Here is a 23,111-nt window from a genome sequence, read left to right as displayed (position 1 = left end):
TGGGAGTTGAGAAAAGGGGAAATCCTCTTTTTAACTCTAGCTAGCTTATCACTTACACCAATGCCAAAAATCTGAAATCTGAAAAGGACTTTAGAGAAAAGCAGCCAAGCGGACATGACTGCTAACCTTCCCACTTTTTCAGGCTCATCTGAGAGTCTCATTTCCATCAGCATCCTGCATGGGCCTCAGTGTTTGAGAACCGTTTTGAAGGATCCATCAGCATCCTGCTTGGGCCTCAGTGTTTGAGAACCGTTTTGAAGGATCTGTTTCTGGATGACGGTATACAAGAGGGCTCCCTGGGGAACCAAACTCTGGCTGCTCTAGGGCAGTCCCAAGAGGCAGCTGGCGGGCACGTTAGTTACCTGGATGGGTAGCCAGCTGCACTGATTCGAATCGTCTCCAACACCCCGCAGGCTCTGAGTTGCTGCACTGCTCTCTTTGGGTCAAAGCTGCCAAAGGAAAAAAAAAAAAAAAGCAAGACAAGAGGTGAGTCGCCACATTTACAAAAAAGAAATAAAGAATATTTTCCTGCAGCACGTGAAGTACCTGATGCCACTGAGTTACAGCTCATCAGGCACTCTTGAGCTAAAGTCAGGGGTGAGGCATAGACTAAAAGACACCAATGTGCAGGCACCTGAGCCATCTCAGCATCTTCCATTCTGTGCCTGAGGTTTTTGTGCACATTCTTATTATCAACTGGGATACCTTTCTTCTTTGTCTACGTGAATCCTCCCCACCCTGCAAGACTCATCATTGCTGCTCCTCTCCAGAGCCTACTCTTATTGTTTTTATCCACATGGACAAGCATCTTCAGTCACTGTCCCAAGCATATACGCTTAGCACCATTATTTGGCTTAAGCATTAAAAGGATGAGTTTTAGGCTAGGCAGATCTGGGTTTGAATCATGACATGCTCACTTACCAGCTGGGTGTCTACTTTGGGGCAAGTCACTTCATCTCCCCTTGGGCCTCAGTACCCTCATCTATATAATGGGGGAAAACAGCAGTACCTATTTTATCAGGTTAGTGTGAAGCTTAAAGGTAAAGATCCCTGAAAGCAGATGGAACAGTGCCTAGCAATGCATAGGACACACATGTTGTATATGTTGTTAGCTATAATCACAACAGCTATTCAGTTAAGAATCGTGTAGATGAACTTCATTTACATTATTACAGATTACTTTCCAATCTTCAGAGATATGTGCACCATTTTCAACCACTCACGTGTTCTACAAAGCTAAGCCTAGCACTCAAAATCCAGTATGTTTTCAAACATATATTGAGTATGGCACTGTAGAATAAAAAGCCAGTTGCTGTGTGAGCTTTCTGAGCATCCCCGCTTGAAGAGGACAGTTTATACAAGACAGTACATAACAAACGTGGTGAAAATGCCAAAAGAGAGGGAGGTCCCAAGATGGCCGAATAGGAACAGCTCCAGCCTCCAGTGCCCAGCGTGAGCGACACAGAAGACAGGTGATTTCTGCATTTCCAACTGAGGTACTGGGTTCATCTCACTGGGGTGTGTTGGACAGTGGGTGCAGCCCACTAAGCGAGAGCCAAAGCAGGGCGAGGCATCACCTCACCCAGGAAGCGCAAAGGGGAAGGGAATTCCCTTTTCTAGCCAAGGGAAACCATGACACACAACACCTGGAAAATTGGGTCACTCCCACCCTAACACTGTGCTTTACCAAGGGTCTTAGCAAACGAAACACCAGGAGATTATATCCCATGCCTGGCTTGGAGGGTCCCACGCCCACAGAGCCTCCCTCATTGCTAGCATAGCAGTCTGAGATCTAACTGCAAGGCGGCAGCGAGGCTGGGGGAGGGATGCCCACCATTGCTGAGACTTGAGAAGGTAAACAAAGCAACAGGGAACCTTGAACTGGGTGGATCCCATTGCAGCTCAAGGAGGCCTGCCTGCCTCTGTAGACTCCACCTCTGGGGACAGGGCAAAGCCAAACAAAAGGCAGCAGAAACCTCTGCAGATTTAAATGACCCTGTCTGATAGCTTTGAAGAGAACAGTGGTTCTCCCAGCATGGAGTTTGAGATCTGAGAATGGACAGACTGCCTGCTCAAGTGGGTCCCTGACCCCTGAGTAGCCTAACTGGGAGACACCCCCCAGTAGGGGCAGACTGACACCTCACACCTCACATGGCAGGTACCCCTCTGACATGAAGCTTCTAGAGGAATGATCAGGCAGCAACATTAGCTGTTCAGCATTATTCACTCGTCTACAGCCTCTGCTGCTGACACCCAGGCAAACAGGGTCTGGAGTGGACCTCCAACAAACTCCAACAGACCTGCAGCTGAGGGTCCTGACTGTTAGAAGGAAAACTAACAAACAGACAGGACACCCACACCAAAACCCCAACTGTACATCACCATCAACAAAGACCAAAGGTAGATAAAACCACAAAGATGGGGAAAAAGCAGTGCAGAAAAGCTGAAAATTCTAAAAACCAGAGCACCTCTCCCCCTCCAAAGGAACACAGCTCCTCGCCAGCAACGGAACAAAGCTGGATGGAGAATGACTTTGACGAGTTGAGAGAAGGCTTCAGACGATCAAATTTCTCCAAGCTAAAGGAGGAAGTTCAAACCCATCACAAAGAAGCTAAAAACCTCGAAAAAAGATTTGACGAATGGCTAACTAGAACAACCAAGGTAGAGAAGTCCTTAAATGATCTGACAGAGCTGAAAACCATGACACGAGAACTACGTGACAAATGCACAAGCTTCAGTAACTGACTTGATCAACTAGAAGAAAGGGTATCAGTGATTGAAAATCAAATGAATGAAATGAAGAGAGAAGTGTAGAGAAAAAAGAGTAAAAAGATTGAACAAAGCCCCCAAGAAATATGGGATTACGTGAAAAGACCAAATCTACATCTGATTGGTGTACCTGAAAGTGATGGGGAGAATGGAACCAAGTTGGAAAACACTCTGCAGGATATTATTCAGGAGAACTTCCCCAACCTAGTAAGGCAGGCCAACATTCAAATTCAGGAAATACAGAGAATGCCATAAAGATACTCCTCGAGAAGAGCAACTCCAAGACACATAATTGTCAGACTCATCAAAGTTGAAATGATGGAAAAAATGTTAAGGGCAGCCAGAGAGAAAGGTCAGCTTACCTACAAAGGGAGCCAATCAGACTAACAGCAGATCTCTTGGCAGAAACTCTACAAGCCAGAAGAGGGTGGGGGCCAATATTCAACATTCTTAAAGAAAAGAATTTTCAACCCAGAATTTCATATCCAGCCAAACTAAGTTTCATAAGTGAAGGAGAAATAAAATATTTTACAGACAAGCAAATGCTTAGAGATTTTGTCGCCACCAGGCCTGCCCTACAAGAGCTCCTGAAGGAAGCTCTAAACATGGAAAGGAACAACTGGTACCAGTCACTGCAAAAACATGCCAAAATGTAAAGACCATCGAGGCTAGGAAGAAACTGCATCAACTAACGAGCAAAATAACCAGCTAACATCATAAGGACAGGATCAAGTTCACACATAACAATATTAACCTCAAATGTAAATGGGCTAAATGCTCCAATTAAAAGACACAAACTGGCAAACTGGATAAAGAGTCAAGACCCATCAGTTTGCTGTATTCAGGAGACCCATCTCACAAGCAGAGACACACATAGGCTCAAAATAAAGGGATAGAGGAAGATCTACCAAGCAAATGGAAAAAAAAAAAAAAAAAAAGGCAAGGGTTACAATCGTAGTCTCTGATAAAACAGACTTTAAACCAACAAAGATCAAGAGAGACAAAGAAGGCCATTACATAATGGTAAAGGGATCAATTCAACAATAAGAGCTAACTATCCTAAATATATATGCACCCAATACAGGAGCACCCAGATTCATAAAGCAAGTCCTTAGAGACTTACAAAGAGACTTAGACTCCCACACAATAATAATGGGAGACTTTAACACCCCACTGTCAACATTGGACAGAAAGTTAACCAGGATACTGATGAACTGAACTCAGCTCTGCACCAAGCAGACCTAATAGACATCTACAGAACTCTCCACCCAAAATCAACAGAATATACATTCTTCTCAGCACCACATTGCACTTGTTCCAAAATTGACCACATAGTTGGAAGTAAAGCACTCCTCAGCAAATGTAAAAGAACAGAAATTATAACAAACTGTCTCTCAGACCACAGTGCAATCAAATTAGCACTCAGGATTAAGAAGCTCAATCAAAACCGCTCAACTACATGGAAACTGAACAACCTGCTCCTGAATGACTACTGGGTACATAACGAAATGAAGGCAGAAATAAAGATGTTCTTTGAAACCAATGAGAACAAAGATACAACATACCAGAATCTCTGGGACACATTTAAAGCTGTGTGTAGAGGGAAATTTACAGCACTAAATGGCCACAAGAGAAAGCAGGAAATATCTAAAATGGACACCCTAACATCACAATTAAAAGAACTAGAGAAGCAAGAGCAAACAACATTCAAAAGCTAGCAGAAGGCAAGAAATAACTAAGATCAGAGCAGAACTGAAGGAGATAGAGACAAAAAAAAAAACACACAAAAAAACAAAAAAAAACCATTCAATCAATCAATGAATCCAAGAGCTGGTTTTTTGAAAAGATCAACAAAATTGATAGACTGCTAGCAAAACTAATAAAGAAGAAAAGAGAGAAGAATCAAATAGACACAATAAAAAACAATAAAGGGGATATCACCACTGACTCCACAGAAATAGAAACTACCATCAGAGAATACTATAAACACCTTTACGCAAATAAACTAGAAAACCTAGAAGAAATGGATAAATTCCTGGACATATACACTCTCCCAAGACTAAACAAGGAAGAAGTTGAATCCCTGAATAGACCAATAGCAGGCTCTGAAACTGAGGCAATAATGAATAGCCTACCAAGCAACAAAAGTACAGGACCAGACGAATTCACAGCTGAATTCTACCAGAGGCACAAGGAGGAGCTGGTACCATTCCTTCTGAAACTATTCCAATCAATAGAAAAAGATGGAATCCTCCCTAACTCATTTTATGAGGCCAGCATCATCCTGATACCAAAGCCTGGCAGAGACACACACACAGAAAAGAGAATTTTAGACCAATATCTCTGATGAACATTGATGCAAAAATCCTCAATAAAATACTGGCAAACCGAATTCAGCAGCACATCAAAAAGCTTATCCACCATGATCAAGTGGGCTTCATACCTGGCATGGCAAGGCTGGTTCAACATATGCAATTCAATAAACGTAATCCAGCATATAAACAGAACCAAAGACAAAAACCACATGATTATCTTAATAGATGCAGAAAAGGCCTTTAACAAAATTCAACAGCCCTTCATGCTAAAAAACTCTCAAAAAATTTGGTATTGATAGAATGTATCTCAAAATAATAAGAGCTATTTATGACAAACCCACAGCCAGTATCATCCTGAATGGGCAAAAACTAGAAGCATTCCCTTTGAAAACGGGCATAAGACAGGGATGCCCTCTCTCACCACTTCTATTCAACATAGTGTCAGAAATTCTGGCCAGGGCAATCAGGCAAGAGAAAGAAATAAAGGGTATTCAATTAGGAAAAGAGGAAGTCAAATAGTCCCTGTTTGCAGATGACATGATTGTATATCTAGAAAACCCCATCATCTCAGCCCAAAATCTCCTTAAGCTGATAAGCAACTTCAGCAAAGTCTCAGGATACAAAATTGATCTGCAAAAATCACAAGCATTCTTATACACTAATAACAGACAAATGGATAGCCAAATCATGAGTGAACTCCCATTCACAATTGCTTCAAAGAGAATAAAATACCTAGGAATCCAACTTACAAGGGATGTGAAGGACCTCTTCAAGGAGAACTCCAAATCACTGCTCAGTGAAATAAAAGAGGACACAAACAAATGGAAGAACATTCCATGCTCATGGATCGGAATAATCAATTTTGTGAAAACGGCCATACTGCCCAAGGTAATTTATAGATTCAATGCCATCCCCATTAAGCTACCAATGACTTTCTTCACAGAGTTGGAAAAAAGTACTTTAAAGTTCATATGGAATCAAAAAGAGTCTGCATTGCCAAGACAATCCTAAGCCAAAAGAACAAAGCTGGAGGCATCACGCTACCTGACTTCAAACTATATTACAAGGCTACAGTAACCAAAACAGCATTGTACTGGTACCAAAACAGAGATATAGACCAATGGAACAGAACAGAGCCTTCAGAAATAATACCATACATCTACAACCATCTGATCTTTGACAAACCTGACAAAAACAAGAAATAGGGAAAGGATTTTCTATTTAATAAATGGTGCTGTGAAAACTGGCTAGCCATAAGTAGAAAGCTGAAACTGGATGCCTTCCTTACACCTTGTACAAAAATTAATTCAAGATGGATTAAAGACTTAAATGTTAGACCTAAAACCATAAAAACCCTAGAGGAAAACCTAGGCAATACCATTCAGGACATAGGCATGGGCAAGGACTTCATGTCTAAAACACCAAAAGCAATGGCAACAAAAGCCAAAATTGACAAATGGGATCTCATTAAACTAAAGAGCTTCTGCACAGCAAAAGAAACTACCATCAGAGTGAACAAGCAACCTACAGAATGGGAGAAAATTTTTGTAATCTACTCATCTCTCAAAGGGCTAATATCCATAATCTACAAAGAACTCAAACAAATTTACAAGAAAAAAACAAACAACCCCATCAAAAAGTGGGCAAAGGATATGAACAGACACTTCTCAAAAGAAGACATTTATGCAGCCAACAGACACATGAAAAAATGCTCATCATCACTGGCCATCAGAGAAATGCAAATCAAAACCACAATGAGATACCATCTCACACCAGTTAGAATGGCAATCATTAAAAAGTCAGGAAACAACAGATGCTGGAGAGGATGTGGAGAAATAGGAACACTTTTACACTGTTGGTGGGACTGTAAACTGGTTCAACCATTGTGGAAGATAGTGTGGCAATTCCTCAAGGATCTGGTACTAGAAATACCATTTGACTCAGCCATCCCATTACTGGGTATACACCCCAAGGATTATAAATCATGCTGCTATAAATACAGAAGCACACATATGTTTACTGCGGCACTATTCACAATAGCAAAGACTTGGAACCAACCCACATGTCCACCAGTGACAGACTGGATTAAGAAAATGTGGCACATATATACCATGGAATACTATGCAGCCATAAAAAAGGATGAGTTCGTGTCATTTGTAGGGACATGGATGCAGCTAGAAACCATCATTCTCAGTAAACTATAGCAAGAACAGAAAACCAAACACGACATGTTCTCACTCATAGGTGGGAATTGAGCAATGAGAACACTTGGACACAGGAAGGGGAACATCACACACCGGGGCCTGTTGTGCAGTACAGGGAGCGGGAAGGGATAGCATTAGGAGATATACCTAATGTAAATGACGAGTTAATGGGTGCAGCACATATATGTATACATATGTAACAACCCTGCACGTTGTGCACATGTACCCTAGAACATAAAGCATAATTTAAAAAAAATTGCTGAACGAAGCCAGAGCAATTGTCTGAGGTTGTTAAACACAGATTATAAAAACTAATAAGAAGGGCCGGGCGCAGTGGCTCATGCCTGTAATCCCAGCACTTTGGGATGCCAAGGCGGGCAGATCATGAGGTCAGGAGATCGAGACCATCTTGGCTAACACGGTGCAACTCCGTCTCTACTAAAAATATAAAAAAATTAGCCAGGTGTGGTGGCGGGCGCCTGTAGTCCCAGCTACTCGGGAGGCTGAGGCAGGAGAACAGAGTGAACCCGGGAGACAGAGGTTGCACTGAGCCGAGATGGTGCCACTGCACTCCAGCCTGGGTGACAGAGTGAGACTCCATCTTGAAAACAACAACAACAACAACAACAAAAAAAAACTAATAAGAGAAAAAGAGAAGCCAGAGAGCAAGACCTCACCGTTTTCTAGGGTAAGCAGGGAGTCTTCAGTGAGAAATAATTAAGGCAACCTAGAATTACATCACTATTTTTAATTTCTAAGATTACTGCCCCACTCCATGAGAAGGGATGAGGAACAAATGCTCCCTTTCCTTCTGACTGTCCTGCAGCTCAGCTGGAGCCAAGAGCCATGTTCCTTTTCCTCCTTTTACTCTGGGACATGGTGCTTGATAGATGGTGTCCTGGGGTCGCCTGGGCTCAGTGGGCACTTGGCACTGGAAAACAGTGGGCATTTTCCAAGCAACTGATAACTGCAAGATGCCACCTCACCCCAGGCAACACTCTGCATTGCACATCAGCCCTGGGTCTCATCCCATGAGACACCCACGCTCTCCCCTCCAGGCTGTGCTCACTGTGGCTTTGTTGCTCCCCTCTGCCCTCCTGGGCCCCACCTTCTTTCCACACCTGACCCCTCCAACTCCAAAAGTCCGTGGCACTGAGTACGTGAGGCACAATGGAGCATCGATTTACACAGCTCTGAACAAAACAGTTCCTTCAGAAGACTTCATCTTTTTAACTAGAGCACAACCCCCTTAGTGCAAGGGTCTTACAGGACAGCAGGGAATATGTGCTGAGCACTTCAATGTCTGCCCACCCTCTTGCTCCCATGCCCCCTGTGGTTGCTTTGCCACAAGAGGAAGCACAGTTCCAGGATCCAAGGGGGTCTTCATCACCAGGGGCGGCAATGACCAGAGTCATAAGCAGCTGCTCGGCTGCCCGTGACTGCGAGTGATGAGAAGCCTTTGGGCTGCAGGCTCCCCTGCTCACAGGCTCTCACTGCTAAAGCTGTCAGCTGGGCCCTGCATCATGAAGGCAGAACAGACACCCCTGTGCTTTGGAAAAGGCATCCTGTGGTCTGCAGACCACCTCCTCAGGTGCTCTGGCCCTGCCCACAGCAGCCGTGTTCCCCAGGTCAGCCACCAGCTTCTTTCCTCTGCTCAGCATGACCACAGGGTCAAGTTCAGTGCATTGCACACACTGGGGATGGCAGCGTGCTCAGGAACATCTGGGACCCTTAGGTCTCACGTGAGCCATGGAATCAGCTGGGGGTCCCTTCTTCTTCCAGGACCTCCTACTGTTTCCTCGTGGTATTAATAAAGTGAGCAGAAGCTCATTGAGAACCCCATCGTTCCTTAAAAGTACTGCTCCTCCTCCCCATCTGTCCCTTCCCAGTTTCTGCTCTGGTATCCCCACATCATGCTTCTTGACCTCCAGCATCCCAGTTCTGTCCTGTCGAAGGGCCAGGCAATGGCTCACTGAGTGCTGGTCCGCCCCCACCCCCCACAGCCCAGCATGAGTTCTTGAGGGCAGGGTTGTGGGCCTCGGTTTTCTCTTGGAGTCCCCACACATCGTGCCTAAAGCTGGTGGCCAGAAGGCACCTGGCACAGAGTTTTTGAACTCAGCCTTAACATTCTTCCCTCTTCATGACCAGCTCAGCAAATCCCCTCCCTTCCCCACACCTGTTCTGTCCTCCTGTGATGGCAACACTGCTTTCCCCTGTGGTCTGGGACAAAGAACCCTGTGTGGCCTCGGCTCTGCCACTGACAGCTAGTTGTTACTTGGGGCAAGACAGTCTCCCTGTACCTCACTTTCCTCATTTACTCAGTGAGAACTCAACATATCTGCCCAAACATAAAGCAGTGGTGGCTGTAATGACTATGTTACCAAAAAAAAAAAAAAAAAAAAATGCTTTTAGAAAAAGCTAACAGACACTATACAAAGAAGATATTGCCATCATCTTTCCCTCTCCCCAACAGTAAAGAAAATCCACCGTCAAATGCATCTCTCAATCCGCCTCACTGCATTCACTATTAGATGACTGGGAATGGAAAACCAGCCCTCCTTCTATTAAACCTTGGAGGACCATAGCAAGGACAATTAACATAGAAGAATCACCAAAGATATAGAAGGTCACAGTGCTGAAACTGAAGTTCATGCTTTCCTCTCCCAATAGGATTAGCACACCCTGGAGCCTGCTGGATGTAAAGAATCCCACGGTGTTAGAACCGGGTCCTACCTCCACAATCGCCCACCATGGAATCGATTTCTCCATGGGCTGCAAGCTCCCTACCTGCTTCCCCAGGCTCAGCAGCCTCCTGCAGCCACAACTCAGAACTCCGAGACTCCGAGACCTGGACTGGCCTTCAGAAAACCAGTGACCAGGCCCTCCACTAAGCGTTCCCAGGTTATGACACCTGCCCCAGGCCACTGCTGCTTTAGATACTTCATCTCTCTCTTGCCTCTGCCCTGTCAGCACTTTCACAGAGCCACTGACAGCCACTTCTGTGGCATGGCCAGTTACTCGTGACAGACAATTCCTTAAGCATGGGGGACATGTCTTATTGTCATTCCACCTGTTCTAGCCCAGTGCCTAGTAAGAGGTATGATAGATGTTTCTTGAATGAAGCAGAAGAAAAAGACTTTTGTAGAGGCCATGCTATCAAAGCATTTAATGTGGGACAGGAGTTCTCAACTGGAGGCGATTTTGTTCCCAAGGGAACGTTTGGCAATGTCTAAAAACATTTTTAGCTGTCACAATGGTGGGATGCTTGTAGCATCTAGTGAGTAGAGGCCAAGGATGCTTCCCAACATCCTGTGATGCACAGGACAGCACCCCTTGCCCCAGCAAAGACTTCTCTGACCCAATATGTCAATGCTGCTGAGGCTGAGTAACTCTGATTACAGGAAATGGGTGGAGAGACACAGAAACTTCCTTCTAGGATGATGTAACTAATAACTGTCATCATATACACTTTTATACTCTCATGAATAATTCCTATTCAGATTCTTTCATCAGGGTATTTATTTATTTTTATTTATTTATTTATTTTTTAAGAGATAGTCTTGCTCTGTCACCCAGACTGGAGTGCAGTGATACAATCATAGCTCACTGCAGCCTCACACTCCTGGGCTCAAGCAATTCTCCTGCCTCAGCCTCTGGAGTAGCTGGGATTATAGGCATGGACCACCAGGCCCAGCTAATTTTAAAATTTTTTGTAGAGGTTGGGTCTCGCTATATTGCCCAGGCCACTCTCAAACTCCTTGCCTCAAGTGATCCTCCTGCCTTGGCCTCTCAAAGCACTGCCATTACAGGCATGAGCCACCACACCAGGCCCTCACCAAAATTAACAGGTAAGGAAATGAGACACAGAGAGTAAAAGACTAGCTTGCGATTGGCCAAATCAGCAGTGAGCTCAAACTAGAATCCAGGTTTCATGACAGGGTCAGTATTCCTCCCACCTTCTCTTTGTATTGGGAGAAAGATTTCGGTTCTGAAGGAAAGGGCGAGTCTTAGAAAAATGGGACCTCAGGCCTAGAAAGTCCCTAGTGTCTTCTCTCATTTGAGAGGGGAGACCCAGCAGAGTATCTGTCCCACAGCAGGGCCACGCTCTGATGAGGGAAGGGCCCAAGGCCACAGCTGGTCTGGCCCAGCTGGTATAGGGCCCTCATCTCCTCTCCCCTGGACCCTGCACACCACTCTGCCCTTCACACAGAATCTGAGTCTTTCACACACTCTCCGCTTCTAACAGCCTCTTCTCTTCTGGAGTCTGCCAGTAAACAGAGCCACCCGGGGGAATTCCTAAGCACGTCTCGGAGACTTGGAGGAAGCGGAAGAGCAAGCAAGCAGCACACTGCAAAGAAAACTGATAACATTCTGTCTCCTTAACCTTTTCCACACAGAGCCCATCTGAAAGGAAGCCAAGCTTTATTAAATGACAGGAGTGTAGAAGGCAGTTCAGATATTCAGTCTGAGAGTCAAAATTGCCAAAGTAAGTTATTTCAAGAAAGAAATTATACTAGGCCTGAAACAGAAATCATGGGGGTGGAAAGATGGGAATAAGGTGCTTAAAAAGTTTAAAAATACATCTCCTCTGGCCAGGGGGAACAGCATGAGTGAAGGCCCAGAGTAATAGCAGAAGAGGCTGCAGAGCTGAGTAAGAGGCTGTTTTTTAAAGGTTTAAGGTAGTATATCAGGCAAGAAAAGAGGATCTGGAACAAGGTGAATAAGGAAGAGAAAAGGGAGACCAGGGTGAAGAACTTGCATGGAGACTTCATGGGACTTTGACATCTGTTAGACTGGGAAGTGAAGGAGACGAAAGAATCAAGGGTTAAACCATGCGGTATGGTGGCCACTAGCACCGCTGGGTATGCAAAATTAATTAAAATGAAATAAAATTCAGAATTCAGTTCCTCACTCCCACTAGGCATGTTTCAAGCACTCAATAGCCACATGTGACAAGCGGCTCCCACGCTGGATAAGGCAGATGACAGCACATACCCATCATCACAGGGACTCCCCCTGCACAGCAGGTTAGAGAGACTCTCAGGCTTCTAGTCTGGGAGATCAGGCCTGGTGGGTGGAGGAGATATCAGGAAATGTTATGCCTCTTACAACAACAGAGACCAATGAAAGAGGAACCATTCTTCGGGGGTGGCAGGAGATGAAGAGTGTGGTCTCAGACATGCTGAAGGCAAGGTGGATAACGAAGCTGTAGTAGGCTTGCACAAACACTTGTCTGGAATTTAGTAGAAACCAAGATGTACAAAGATCATTCAGAGTTCTACAGATTAGGGTGAGGTCAGCCACAGGAGCATGGACAGAACTGGAACAAAGTTTCAAGGTCAAGGTAGAAGCAAAAGTTGGATCAGAGTAGGCTGAGGAGTGAGGAAAAGGGGAGCAAACGTGGATAATTCTGGAAGCTCAGCAGCAGAGGGTAATGTGAGAAGCAGCACCATGTTCATGTTCTGTTGTTCGACACATAATGTGAAGTCTTGATTCTTCAACACAAGAAAAGCCTTTCCTGACCACTCCAGCAACCTTTCCAAGTCTGAATTTAACCCTTGCCATGAGATGTACTCATGGCTACATTTAACATTCGCTATTTGATTCAAGTATGCACATTCCTGACCACCACTGTAAGCTGCATGGGCTTGGGGAACTCCATTTTTTCTCTTGAGACCTCCTGGACAGCAGACAGGTGGCACTCAGCAAGTGTCTGTCAGCCTGTCTGCTGCATGTAAGCTGTCTGGGGAGTGTAAGTCCAGTTAGTCATCATGCTGAAGGCCACAGATCCCCAGGCAAGGCCTGGCCCACCCTGTTCCACCTGAACCTCTAAGGCTGGGCTGGACAGGCCAATGCCCAGCAGGCACTTACTGAAAGGGGAGCTTCTCATCATTGGGCTTGATGCAGCGGACGTAGTGAGGGGTCGTGGCATTCAGGGTCTCCATGAGCAGATGCAGGGAGGTACGGAACTAGAGAGACAAAAGCCAGTGCTTGGTTATTTTTAACAAGTTGTGGATGTATGAGAAAGAAAAACTCATATATGGGTGGTGGTAGTTATTGTTACTACTATATTATTAATCCAGAAGGATGGAAGAAATTTCAGAGACCTGGGGTAAGATTCCAGCTCTGATGCTGCTATCTTGGCTGTGACCAAAATCAAGTCCTTCCTATTTAAGTGTTCCTCAAATTACACGAGGAAGAGACTGCCCCCTAATGTGCCTAACTCCCTGTGCTGTGGATCAAATAAGATGAAAGGTGGGCAAATACTGTATGAGAGACTTGCTCACTGTGCACTGGAAGCCTGTTCTTCCTAAACCTGAGGGCCTGGGGCCCTGACACCCGATACCCAGGCATCCTGGAAATAATTTGTTGCACTAAATGTCCAGAATGGCAAATTCATAGGAATAAATGTTAGGTGGTGGCTGCCAGGGACTTGGCAAGCATTCTCTTCTCTCCAGAGACATACTGGGCAGAACAGCCACAGAGACCCCACAGCAGGAGAAGTTGCTTTTGGTCTCCTGATCCACAGCTTCCTTAAGCCTCCTCTCTAACCTATACATTCCAGGCCCTCCTGTCTCCCACACTGGGTGTCTGTGGCCCTGCGGCACAGCCCCACCACAGGCGTTAACACACTTATGGAAGCTACGGTCGGCCCCTTCCCTCCTCCCTCTGTTAGTTCCCTGTGGTGAAGGTTTTGGAGTTTCTTTCTTCTAAGGACACAAGATTGAGCTGGGTGGCTGAGGCTACTGACGTCAAGGCTGCTGTGATGGCCTCCCTCTCATCCTGCCGCCATCCTTCATCTACAGAGAGGCCAGCCCTGCAATGTGCGCCTGGGCCCAGAGCTCTTGGTCCAGGGCTGACCTGGTGGCCAACGGTTTTCTTGTGCTCCTTGTTGGAGGCTTTCATGGGGGGTCTGGCAGAACGGACGCTGATCTTCGAAGATGACCCCTTCCCAGAGGTGGTGGCAGGAACAGGGTCCTTGTCGTCATGAAACAAGTCAGCCACTAGTGGGAACTAGAAACAATCACAGAAAGAATGATGAAAATGAGATCTCCTGAACCTTACATGTTTCCTCTCAAAGCTGCTTTTCAATATATACCTGAGCACTGAAAACACACGTCCACCCCAAAACCCACACACCAACGTGCACAGCAGCATTGCTCTCAAGAGCCACAAAGTAGGAATAACCCAAATATCAACTGACCAACGGATAAACAAATGTGGGACCTCCACACAATGGATTATTCGACATTATGAATGCATTCCACAATATAAAGAAATGACCTCCTGATCCATGCCATAACATGGACACACCGCGAAAAAAATTACACCAAGTGAAGGAAGCCAGACACAAATGATCGTATAGTGTGTGATTCCATTTACATGAAATATCCAGGGAATAGAAAGTAGGTTACCGGTTGCCAGGGCTTGGGGGAGAAAGAGGAAGAGGAAGGAGAAGAAGGGAAGAAAGGGAGTGCCTGCTAAGGGGACAGGATTTCTTTACGGAGTAATAAAGATATTCCCAGACTTATAGTGGTGGTGACTGCATAAATTGGTGAACATACTGAAACACAGTAATTGTGTGCTTCAAAAGGGTGAATTTTATAATGTATGAATGACAATTCAATTTTTAAATGGTAGGAAAAAAATAGCTTTTCCATACAATCTTACTCAATCTTCGCCTACAAAGATGGGCAGAACTTCATTTCCTTGTGGTGTGGTAGGAGGTGGCTACACTTTAATACACCTATGTTTAAGCTCTATTTTTCTACATTGTTGCATCTTGTCAAGTTAACTTCCCTGATACCTGTTTTCTCATCAGAATAGGGATAAGCCTATGCCTGTTACCTGGGGTTGTTATGAGTACTAAATAAGAGGTTAGTATCTTCATCTGTAACAAGGTGAAGATGCAGGCCTTGAATGAGGCGCTGGTGACGGAGTCCCAGCCATCAAGATGTTCAATCTGACAGAAATAGTCCTGCCATCATCCCTTGGGGAAGTCAATGCTGGGGCTAGAATAAAGTATTACAAGGCTTTTACCACACTCCTGCAGGGGTGGGGGGAAAAGACGGGGGGGAAAGGTGGCGGGGAAAGGCGGCAGGGGAAAGGCCAGGGGGAAAGGCGGGGGGAAAAGGCGGGGGGAAAGGCAGGGGGAAAGGAACACATAGGCCCCATTCACTAATCCCATTCGCTAACCACTTCCAATCTCAACAGAAGAGAGGCTAAATGCCAGTGCCTCAGATGCTAGGCTCTGCTTCTTCTTGCCTACCCTGCACCCTCTTTAACCCCCATTTAAATGCATGGCTCCCCTCTCCTGCCACTGGGTCTGAACTCCCTAGTCTAGTATCTGAGGGCTCCCTGATCGGATCCCACTCACCCCTCTCAGACAATACCTTGCAAAACCATCCAGCCAGTCACGTTGCTGTCCCACAGGCACAATGCTCACTACTCCTGCCTCTATACCTTTGCTTACTGTGCTATTCTTACCTGAAATACCCCCACTCCTTTCTCTTCTGTACTTATCCTGAGAGGCCCCTCTTTCAAGGTTGAGCCCTGTTCCTCCTGTGACCCTCTCCCAAAGCATCCATCGCCCCTATCTGTGTCTCCCACAGGCTCTGTGGTGCCCTGGGATGCCCCCCCCAACCCCCTACCCCGAGGTCTGTGCTGAATCCTGAGCTCTACACTTGCTGAGACTTCCCTTCCTCCCAAGAACAAGGGCTGAGGAGAGAACTGAATGAGAGAATCCATGTAAGCATGTAGAATAATGCCCAGTGTGTAGGGCTCAGACTTTATCTAGTTTTACTTTTACTAGGGGTTATATACACGAGCAATCTTTTTTTTTTTTGAAACAGAGTCTTGCTCTGTTACCAGGCTGGAGTGCAGTGGCGCAACCTCCACTTGCTGGAAGCTCTTCCTCCCAGGTTCAAGCGATTCTCTTGCCTCAGCCTCCTGAGTAGCTGGGACTACAGGTGCACACTACCATGCCCAGCTAATTTTTGTATTTTTAGTAGAGACAGGGTTTCACCATGTTGGCCAGAATGCTCTCCATCTCTTGACCTCGTGATCCGCCCGCTTTGGCCTTCCAAAGTGCTGGGATTAAAGGCATGAGCCACCATGCCCGGCCTATATGAATGATCTTTTTAAACCACATAAGTACAGATGCTTAAGAAATTGTATTTTTGATCTGAAGAAACAACATAGAATTTTAGATCTGGAACAACTGTAAAGGTCAACTTTCACCTCCATGTGGCAGTTGAGGATATAGACGACTGGTGAGAAGGAACCTACCGGAATCCTGCTCCAACCTCTGTTCCCTCCACCACCAAGCACAATGGCCAGCACCAGCTCTCAAAGGGCTGCTAGTCAAAGGCTGAGCCTGTGCTAGAACCTCGACCTCTGGATGCCCAGGTCAGAGCTTGTTTCAATACACAAATATAGCCTTGTCATTTAAACCCACAATATCGAGGAAGCAGAGATATAAAAGGGCTTCAGACATAGCCTTGACTTTTGAGGTACTTGCAATAACAATTAAATACATAAGATAACACTTCCATGAAACATTTCTCCAGCTGACATCATCTCCTGAGACTCGTAGGAGATTCAGGCTAAGGCAAGCTACCTACTGAAGAGGCAGCATCATCTTCAGGTCCCATACAGTAGTGACAGCTCATGCTCTGGTGATGCTCTGCACTGCCGAGACCTTCAATAAATTAAGCTCCAGCCTAATGGAATATTTACTGAGCACTACAAAGGCTTTCATACCAACAGTATCATGCCAAGAGCTTGGAAACAAAGAATCACGTAAGAATAGGTACAAAGTTCACAAAATAATTCACTATTCTAGGTGTATTCAAAAAGTCCTAGAAGCATATCAAAACAAGGCAATGCATATGAGCTTTTTCACATTACAGTCTACGGTGGGCCCCGGCTCATCTCCCTCCTGCCGTCGGAGATACCTGACAGTACAGAGTCATGATGTCACATGAGCACATTACAGTGTCTAGGCAGAGTAGCAAGATGGTGCTGGTGGCACACTAGAACTGTTCTCAGAACCTGTCAGATTCAGGTGACTTAGCGCCCTCAAAGGCAGTTTCTGCAACCTTATTAGGTACCTTTGTGCTGGAGTTCCAGGGTGATATGACCAGGAGTATAAAACACACGATGACCATCCCATTCCCATGGGGCTTCTTGCAACCTGACCTCACTTAGGGCAGGCATAAGACCATTAGCAACTACCTAAGTCACGCCCAAGGAGAAACCGGAGAGATGCAGACACTTTGCTCAGTGAACCCCCCTCAGTCTGATGACTCTGGTATTTTTCACATATTAAAGTAACTCATATCACTTCTAAGCCTTTTGGATAAGATCAAGCATAAAGCAACTTGTATGAATTCCATGGATCCAAGGGTTTGTTTTCAGCAAGGCTTAAGCCTCACCTTATGCAGGAACACTTCACAATCGCAGTGGATCAGTATGAGTGTGCCCACCTGCACATACATACAAGGTTACAATGCCTAATGCTTAAAACAGCACCTAATGCTGGTGAAAATTATAGGCTAATCTTCTACATCAAGCATTTTAAACTAAAAACAAACAAAAAAATTAGTTCCTCTTACCTCATTCTTAGTTATTACAAAGTTCATACATTTCAGGAGTTTCAGTTTTAGAGTCAAGAGAAATTAACACAAGTCAGTGTTTTGTTTTGCACAGCACAGGAGCTAGTCTAATGGGTTATAAAGCAATGAAACAACCATGTACTTGTGCACCTAGATGCACAACCATGCTGGAATCAACATGTGTCAGTTTCACTTTTCCCTTGCATTCCTCATTTCCCACAGACACAGCAACCATTAGAAGCATCCAATTTCCATTTTCCACCAGAGTGACTTGCACGCAAATAAAAGTTACAGCTCCTTAGTTCCCTGACCTGGGTTCTAAGTTCAGTCTAAAAGCACCAACCAATGATCTTAAGGCCATCTCTGGTGAGCAGCTCAAGCCCATTCTCACTGCTGGCTATTCTGTGGCTACAATAGGCTGCTGACACCATGATTAGCATGAGAGAATGCTACCATATTCCTAAGCAAAGCACACCTCGAATCTCTGCCTCAGGGCATGGAAGGGATAATCCTATTTACAACATGCAGCGTCTAAACATCTCCATGGAAGGAGATAAAGAGACAAATCCCTGCTAAGGATACTGATGATACTGTTGTCAGGCAGGTACCCGGGAGGGTCCCTCAGTGAGATCACTAAGGATGCCCCCAAGTGTTAGCTGCCAACAGGTGACAACTCTGTTCCTATTCTCAGCATCTTTGAAATAAATCTTCCTCCTCTCTTCATGCATGGTATTTCAAAATCATAAATATTGTCTTTTTAGATGGCAAGGTAACTAGTAAGCTGTCAGAAATAAAAACACAATTTAAGATCCGTGGCTAAAATCCATATGCCAACATCATAAAAAAATGATACTTTTATTAGGTACTCAATTCCATGTGCAGTCAAAGAAGAGAAAGTAAACACTAGGTCACTGACTGTTAAGATACTAGATTGACTAGTTTGTTCATTCATTCATTCATCCACGCATTAACCCATCAACACTTACTGATTCTCAAATATGCAACCAATGCTGTGCTAGGGACTGGCAACACAGAAGTGTTATAGAACAAGCCTAGCCTCTTCTATATCATGGAGCTTATGGTCTAGCATGGAAGTAGAATGCTAATGAAAATAACCCACAATTAAAATCATAATGACAAGAAGATGAATATCGTAAAGGAAATAAACAAAGATGCAACTGAATCGGGGGTCTGGGATGTGGGAAATGAAGAAAGGATTCTCTTAGGGAGGGAAGTCTGAACTGTAGGACACTGGATGGGGAGGACAGCACATTGTGGGGTGGAAGTAACGGCACCTATGAAGGAGCTTTGTGTATTCGGGGGGGTTAAGATAAAGCCGGTCAACCTATAATGTACACAGTGAGAAGGAAGTAAGAGGGACCAGCTCATGTAAGCCTCAGTTAAAAATTCTTATTTTTATCCTAAAAGCAATGGGAAGTCATTAAAGGGTTAAAATAACAGGGGCTAATATTTATTGAGCATGTTAACTATGCCTGACACACATGAACTCCTCCAAGCCTCCCAATGGTGTAAGCACCATTGCACTCTATTTTACAGATGAGAAACTGAGACTTAGGGCCCAAGATCACAGAGCTGTAAGTAGCAAAGTCAGGATGTGAACCCAGACAGCCTGGCTCCAGAGTCCAAGCAACAATACACCACAGAGAGTGGCATGACTAGAACCAGAGATGGCAGTTCTTTCTAAACAGATCCCTGGCTGCAGCATAAGGAAGAGCCCATTGCACATGAAGCCCTGTCCTGGGTGCCTAGAGGAGTCAAGAGAGACCAGGGAGACCAGAAGAGCTTACAACCTAGCAGGGAGCTCAGAAGTAATGAGGTATAGCAGGAAGGGCATGGGACTGGGTCAGGAGACCTGAACTTTAGATATGACCCTGCAACTTGACAGCCGTGTGGCCTATGGCAAACTCTCAGGCTTACTAGATCTTAACTTGCTCATCTATAAAAATGGAAGAGCTGACCAGACGATTCCTTTAACTCACTCCCTGACCTGGACTCCTGCATTTTCTTATACTCGAACCACTCCATGCCCTGGCTTCTATCCACCAAGCACACAGCTATGTTCAAGCTTCTCTGCTGCTTCAAACCCCTCCCTGCTCAGCCTGTCTCTCCTCTCACTTTACCACTGATTGCCTCGAGCAAGGCGTCCACAGATGGACACCACCCTCCACACCGCTCCTCCTCAAACCTGCCTCCACCAGATGGCCTCCTCCCCGTGCTGCTGAAATGTGCCTTGAGAGCAACTCCAGTGCTCGTCAAGTCCAATGGCTAGAAGAGGTGTGGTTTCATTTTTGATCCTACTCGACCTCTTCAAAGCCCTCCGCACCACTGGCCCTCGCCTCCTTATAAAGGTCCCTTCTTGAGACTTAGCAGTTCTGCTTCCTCCAATCTTCTCCCTGCCCAACTCCCTTCCCAGAACCTCCCACGGGGCTTTTTCCTGCACTTCCCTCCTTTGCATTGCCATTTGCCAGAGCCTCATCCTCACCACTTACCTCAGTCCCTGGGGACAGTCTCCCCCAGGCCATGGCTCCAACTATCCCTCCCAGATCCTGCCACTCCAGTCTGGATCTTTTCCCATTACTATGATCCACAATTCCAGCTTGCTCTTCTTCCCTCTAGGTGTTCCACTGGGAACTCCGAATTCAATACAGCCCAAACCACCTTCACCCACTGACTTCCTAGGTTTCGGCTAGGATCCTGCCCTCGCCCTACTTCCTATATTTCAATCAAGTACGCAGTCCTTTTTTTCATTAATGAAGAGTCTGCTGCTCCAGCTCAGGACTACCCAGCTCTCTCCTGGATCACTACAGTCACCAAAAGTGTGAGGGTGTACCTCCGGGCACGCCTTCACCCAAACACATTCCACCCAACAGCCAGAGTTTTCTCTGGATGCAAACCTTATCCAGCAGCCGCATGTTGAAGGCCCATTTGTTTGTCCTCACTGTCTATGACAGAAAGCCATAGATGAACAGTATTCAAGTGAACTAAACACTGACAGTGGCAGGAACAGAATGGGGGGAAGGAGGGGAGGAGGGGACGAGGGGAGGAGAGGGGAGGAGAAGAAAGCCGGGCCTGGGGGCTCCATGGACCAGCGCCAGAGTGCCAAGACACAGGTAAGAAAGGACAAAGTGGCCCAGTCAGACTGGTGCTGAGAAAGTTCCATGGGGAAATAATGGAAGGCTAGAGGCAGGTTCACATTTTGAAGATGTCATTGTGATTTATGCCAATCTGTCATGGCAAAGCAAAACATTTAATAATCATATTAAATGATTCTAATTCATGTACTTTCTGAAGTGAATTTTCAAGATGTTTGAGACATGGGTAGAAGTTAACAATCTGCATAACTATACTACTGGATGGTGGGGAGGGGGTCAAATTTACAGAAATCATTCATAGTAGCTTTTACTGTGAAAAAATATATTAAGCCCTAAGGTCAGTAACAGGTACAGATTGAGTATCCCTTATTCAAAATGCCTGAGACCAGAAGTGTTTCAGATTTTGGAGAATTTACATTATACTTACTGGTTGAGCATCCCTAATCTGAATACCCAAAATCCAAAATACTCCAGTGAGCATTTCCTCCCATCCATGTACTAACCAGGCCCGACCCTGCTTAGCTTCCAAGATCAGACAAGACCAGGTACATTCAGGGTGGTATGGCCGTAGACATACTTCCTTTGAGTGTCATGTGGTGCTCAAAAAGTTTCAAATTTTAGAGCATTCTAGATTTGGGATGCTTGATGTGTATGAGAAAATAACACTAGGAACCTGGAAATCAGAATCACCAATAGGAGGATTTTAAGATTTCAGCCCCTTTCTCCTGCTTCCATTAGAAAGGCTATCTGTGCTTCTAGTTTTATACATTAAACAGGGAATTTGTAACCTAAGAACAGAAAGTAAAAATTGTCCAAGGCAGATTTGTACCTAAGCTGGCACCATGCTATAATCTGGATAAAAATATAATCAAGGTTTAGTCTGAAGAGTTTGTATGTTATTTTAAAAGCTGGGTTTTCATTTAGGTTCCTGCTATTGAGACTGCATTTGGAAGTGGTAGAATCTGGGATTTAGAGGAAGATGACTGTGTTGGAATATTAGTTCTCAAAAGGAGGGGTAGTATGCTTCGTATTCTATTCAAAATTTGTTTTATAAACTCAATGAACATAGAGATCTAGTTTGATGACAGGACTGAAAGACTAAGAGATACCACGTTCAACGCTGGGCTGTAGACAACCGCAAAAGACCCAAGCAAGAAATACACATTACTGATCCCATCCACACCCATCCCTTAAGAAGACTGGGCTAGGTCAAGACACCTCACCCGAGGAGTGTCCCAACTCTACACAAGCTCGGAGTCACAGTGAAAAGTAGTCACCAAGCTCTTACTTGACAAAGGACCCATACAAAGGATCACATTTCTGAGTGAAAGGGAGAAGTTTTTAAATTTTTATTTTTTAATTGACACATAGTAACTGTACATATATGGGGTACCTAGTAATGTTTTGACATATATAGTGTATAGTGATCAGATCAGGGCAACTGACGAACTCCAATTATGTGTTTAGAGCTATTAAGCAGTCTGTTTGTAAGCTGACTGAGCAGTAAGAGAGCTGCCACAATTTACCTTAGGGCAGTCACCCGGGCATTTCTCACAATTTTCCCCCTTCAAACTCAAACGCTCAAGGAAGGACCTCCAGACAAACCAACACTTTCCTGTCACTTGTTTAAAACCTGTACATAGGGACTGGCTTTGGCATTCTCTGCTATTCATTTCTATATATAGATTTTAAAAGCCCGGGGCAAATCGAAAAGGGACTAAGAAGCATGAAAAGACTTTCTAAAGGCCATTTGGCAGTTTAGAAAAAGTCAATTACAGCTGACACATAGCTGTTACCTTGGAAATCACACCTACTCATTTGTGTGTATAAGAATATAAAAGATATTTCCTCTGAAACAGACACATAAAGCTAAAATAAGACTCAGTACAAGAGCAGTTTGACTGGGGTCTCTTCCCCAGAATCTTTTCTTTTTTAAAAAAATCTATGGCTGTAAACATAATAAACACATTTTCCTTTCAATCAATTCTTTTTACGTGACTAATGGTATCCTTTGGAGGGAAAAATCTCTGACATTTAGATGAATATTTTAAAAGGGTTTTAAACAGGCTTTGGAGGAAAAGTCTCAGTACTTCA

At 44.9% G+C, this 23,111-nt stretch overlaps 1 protein-coding gene across 1 annotated transcript in view; it reads right to left on the bottom strand.

Moving 5' to 3' along the window:
• MYO5B (myosin VB) overlaps positions 1-23,111 on the bottom strand; it is a 385,029-nt gene that overhangs the window by 110,368 nt on the left and 251,550 nt on the right. Inside the window, exons 15-17 of the mRNA XM_025364941.1 lie at positions 14,150-14,302; positions 13,160-13,257; positions 363-449 (exon numbers count right to left, since the gene is read on the bottom strand). Coding sequence (XP_025220726.1) covers positions 363-449; positions 13,160-13,257; positions 14,150-14,302 — 338 coding nt within the window. The remainder of the gene's footprint in view (positions 1-362; positions 450-13,159; positions 13,258-14,149; positions 14,303-23,111) is intronic.

Source organism: Theropithecus gelada, chromosome 18 (assembly GCF_003255815.1).
Source record: "Theropithecus gelada isolate Dixy chromosome 18, Tgel_1.0, whole genome shotgun sequence".
Taxonomy (NCBI): Eukaryota; Metazoa; Chordata; class Mammalia; order Primates; family Cercopithecidae; genus Theropithecus; species Theropithecus gelada.
Note: the sequence above shows the minus strand (reverse complement) of the source record. Positions and strands in the feature narration are given on the sequence as shown.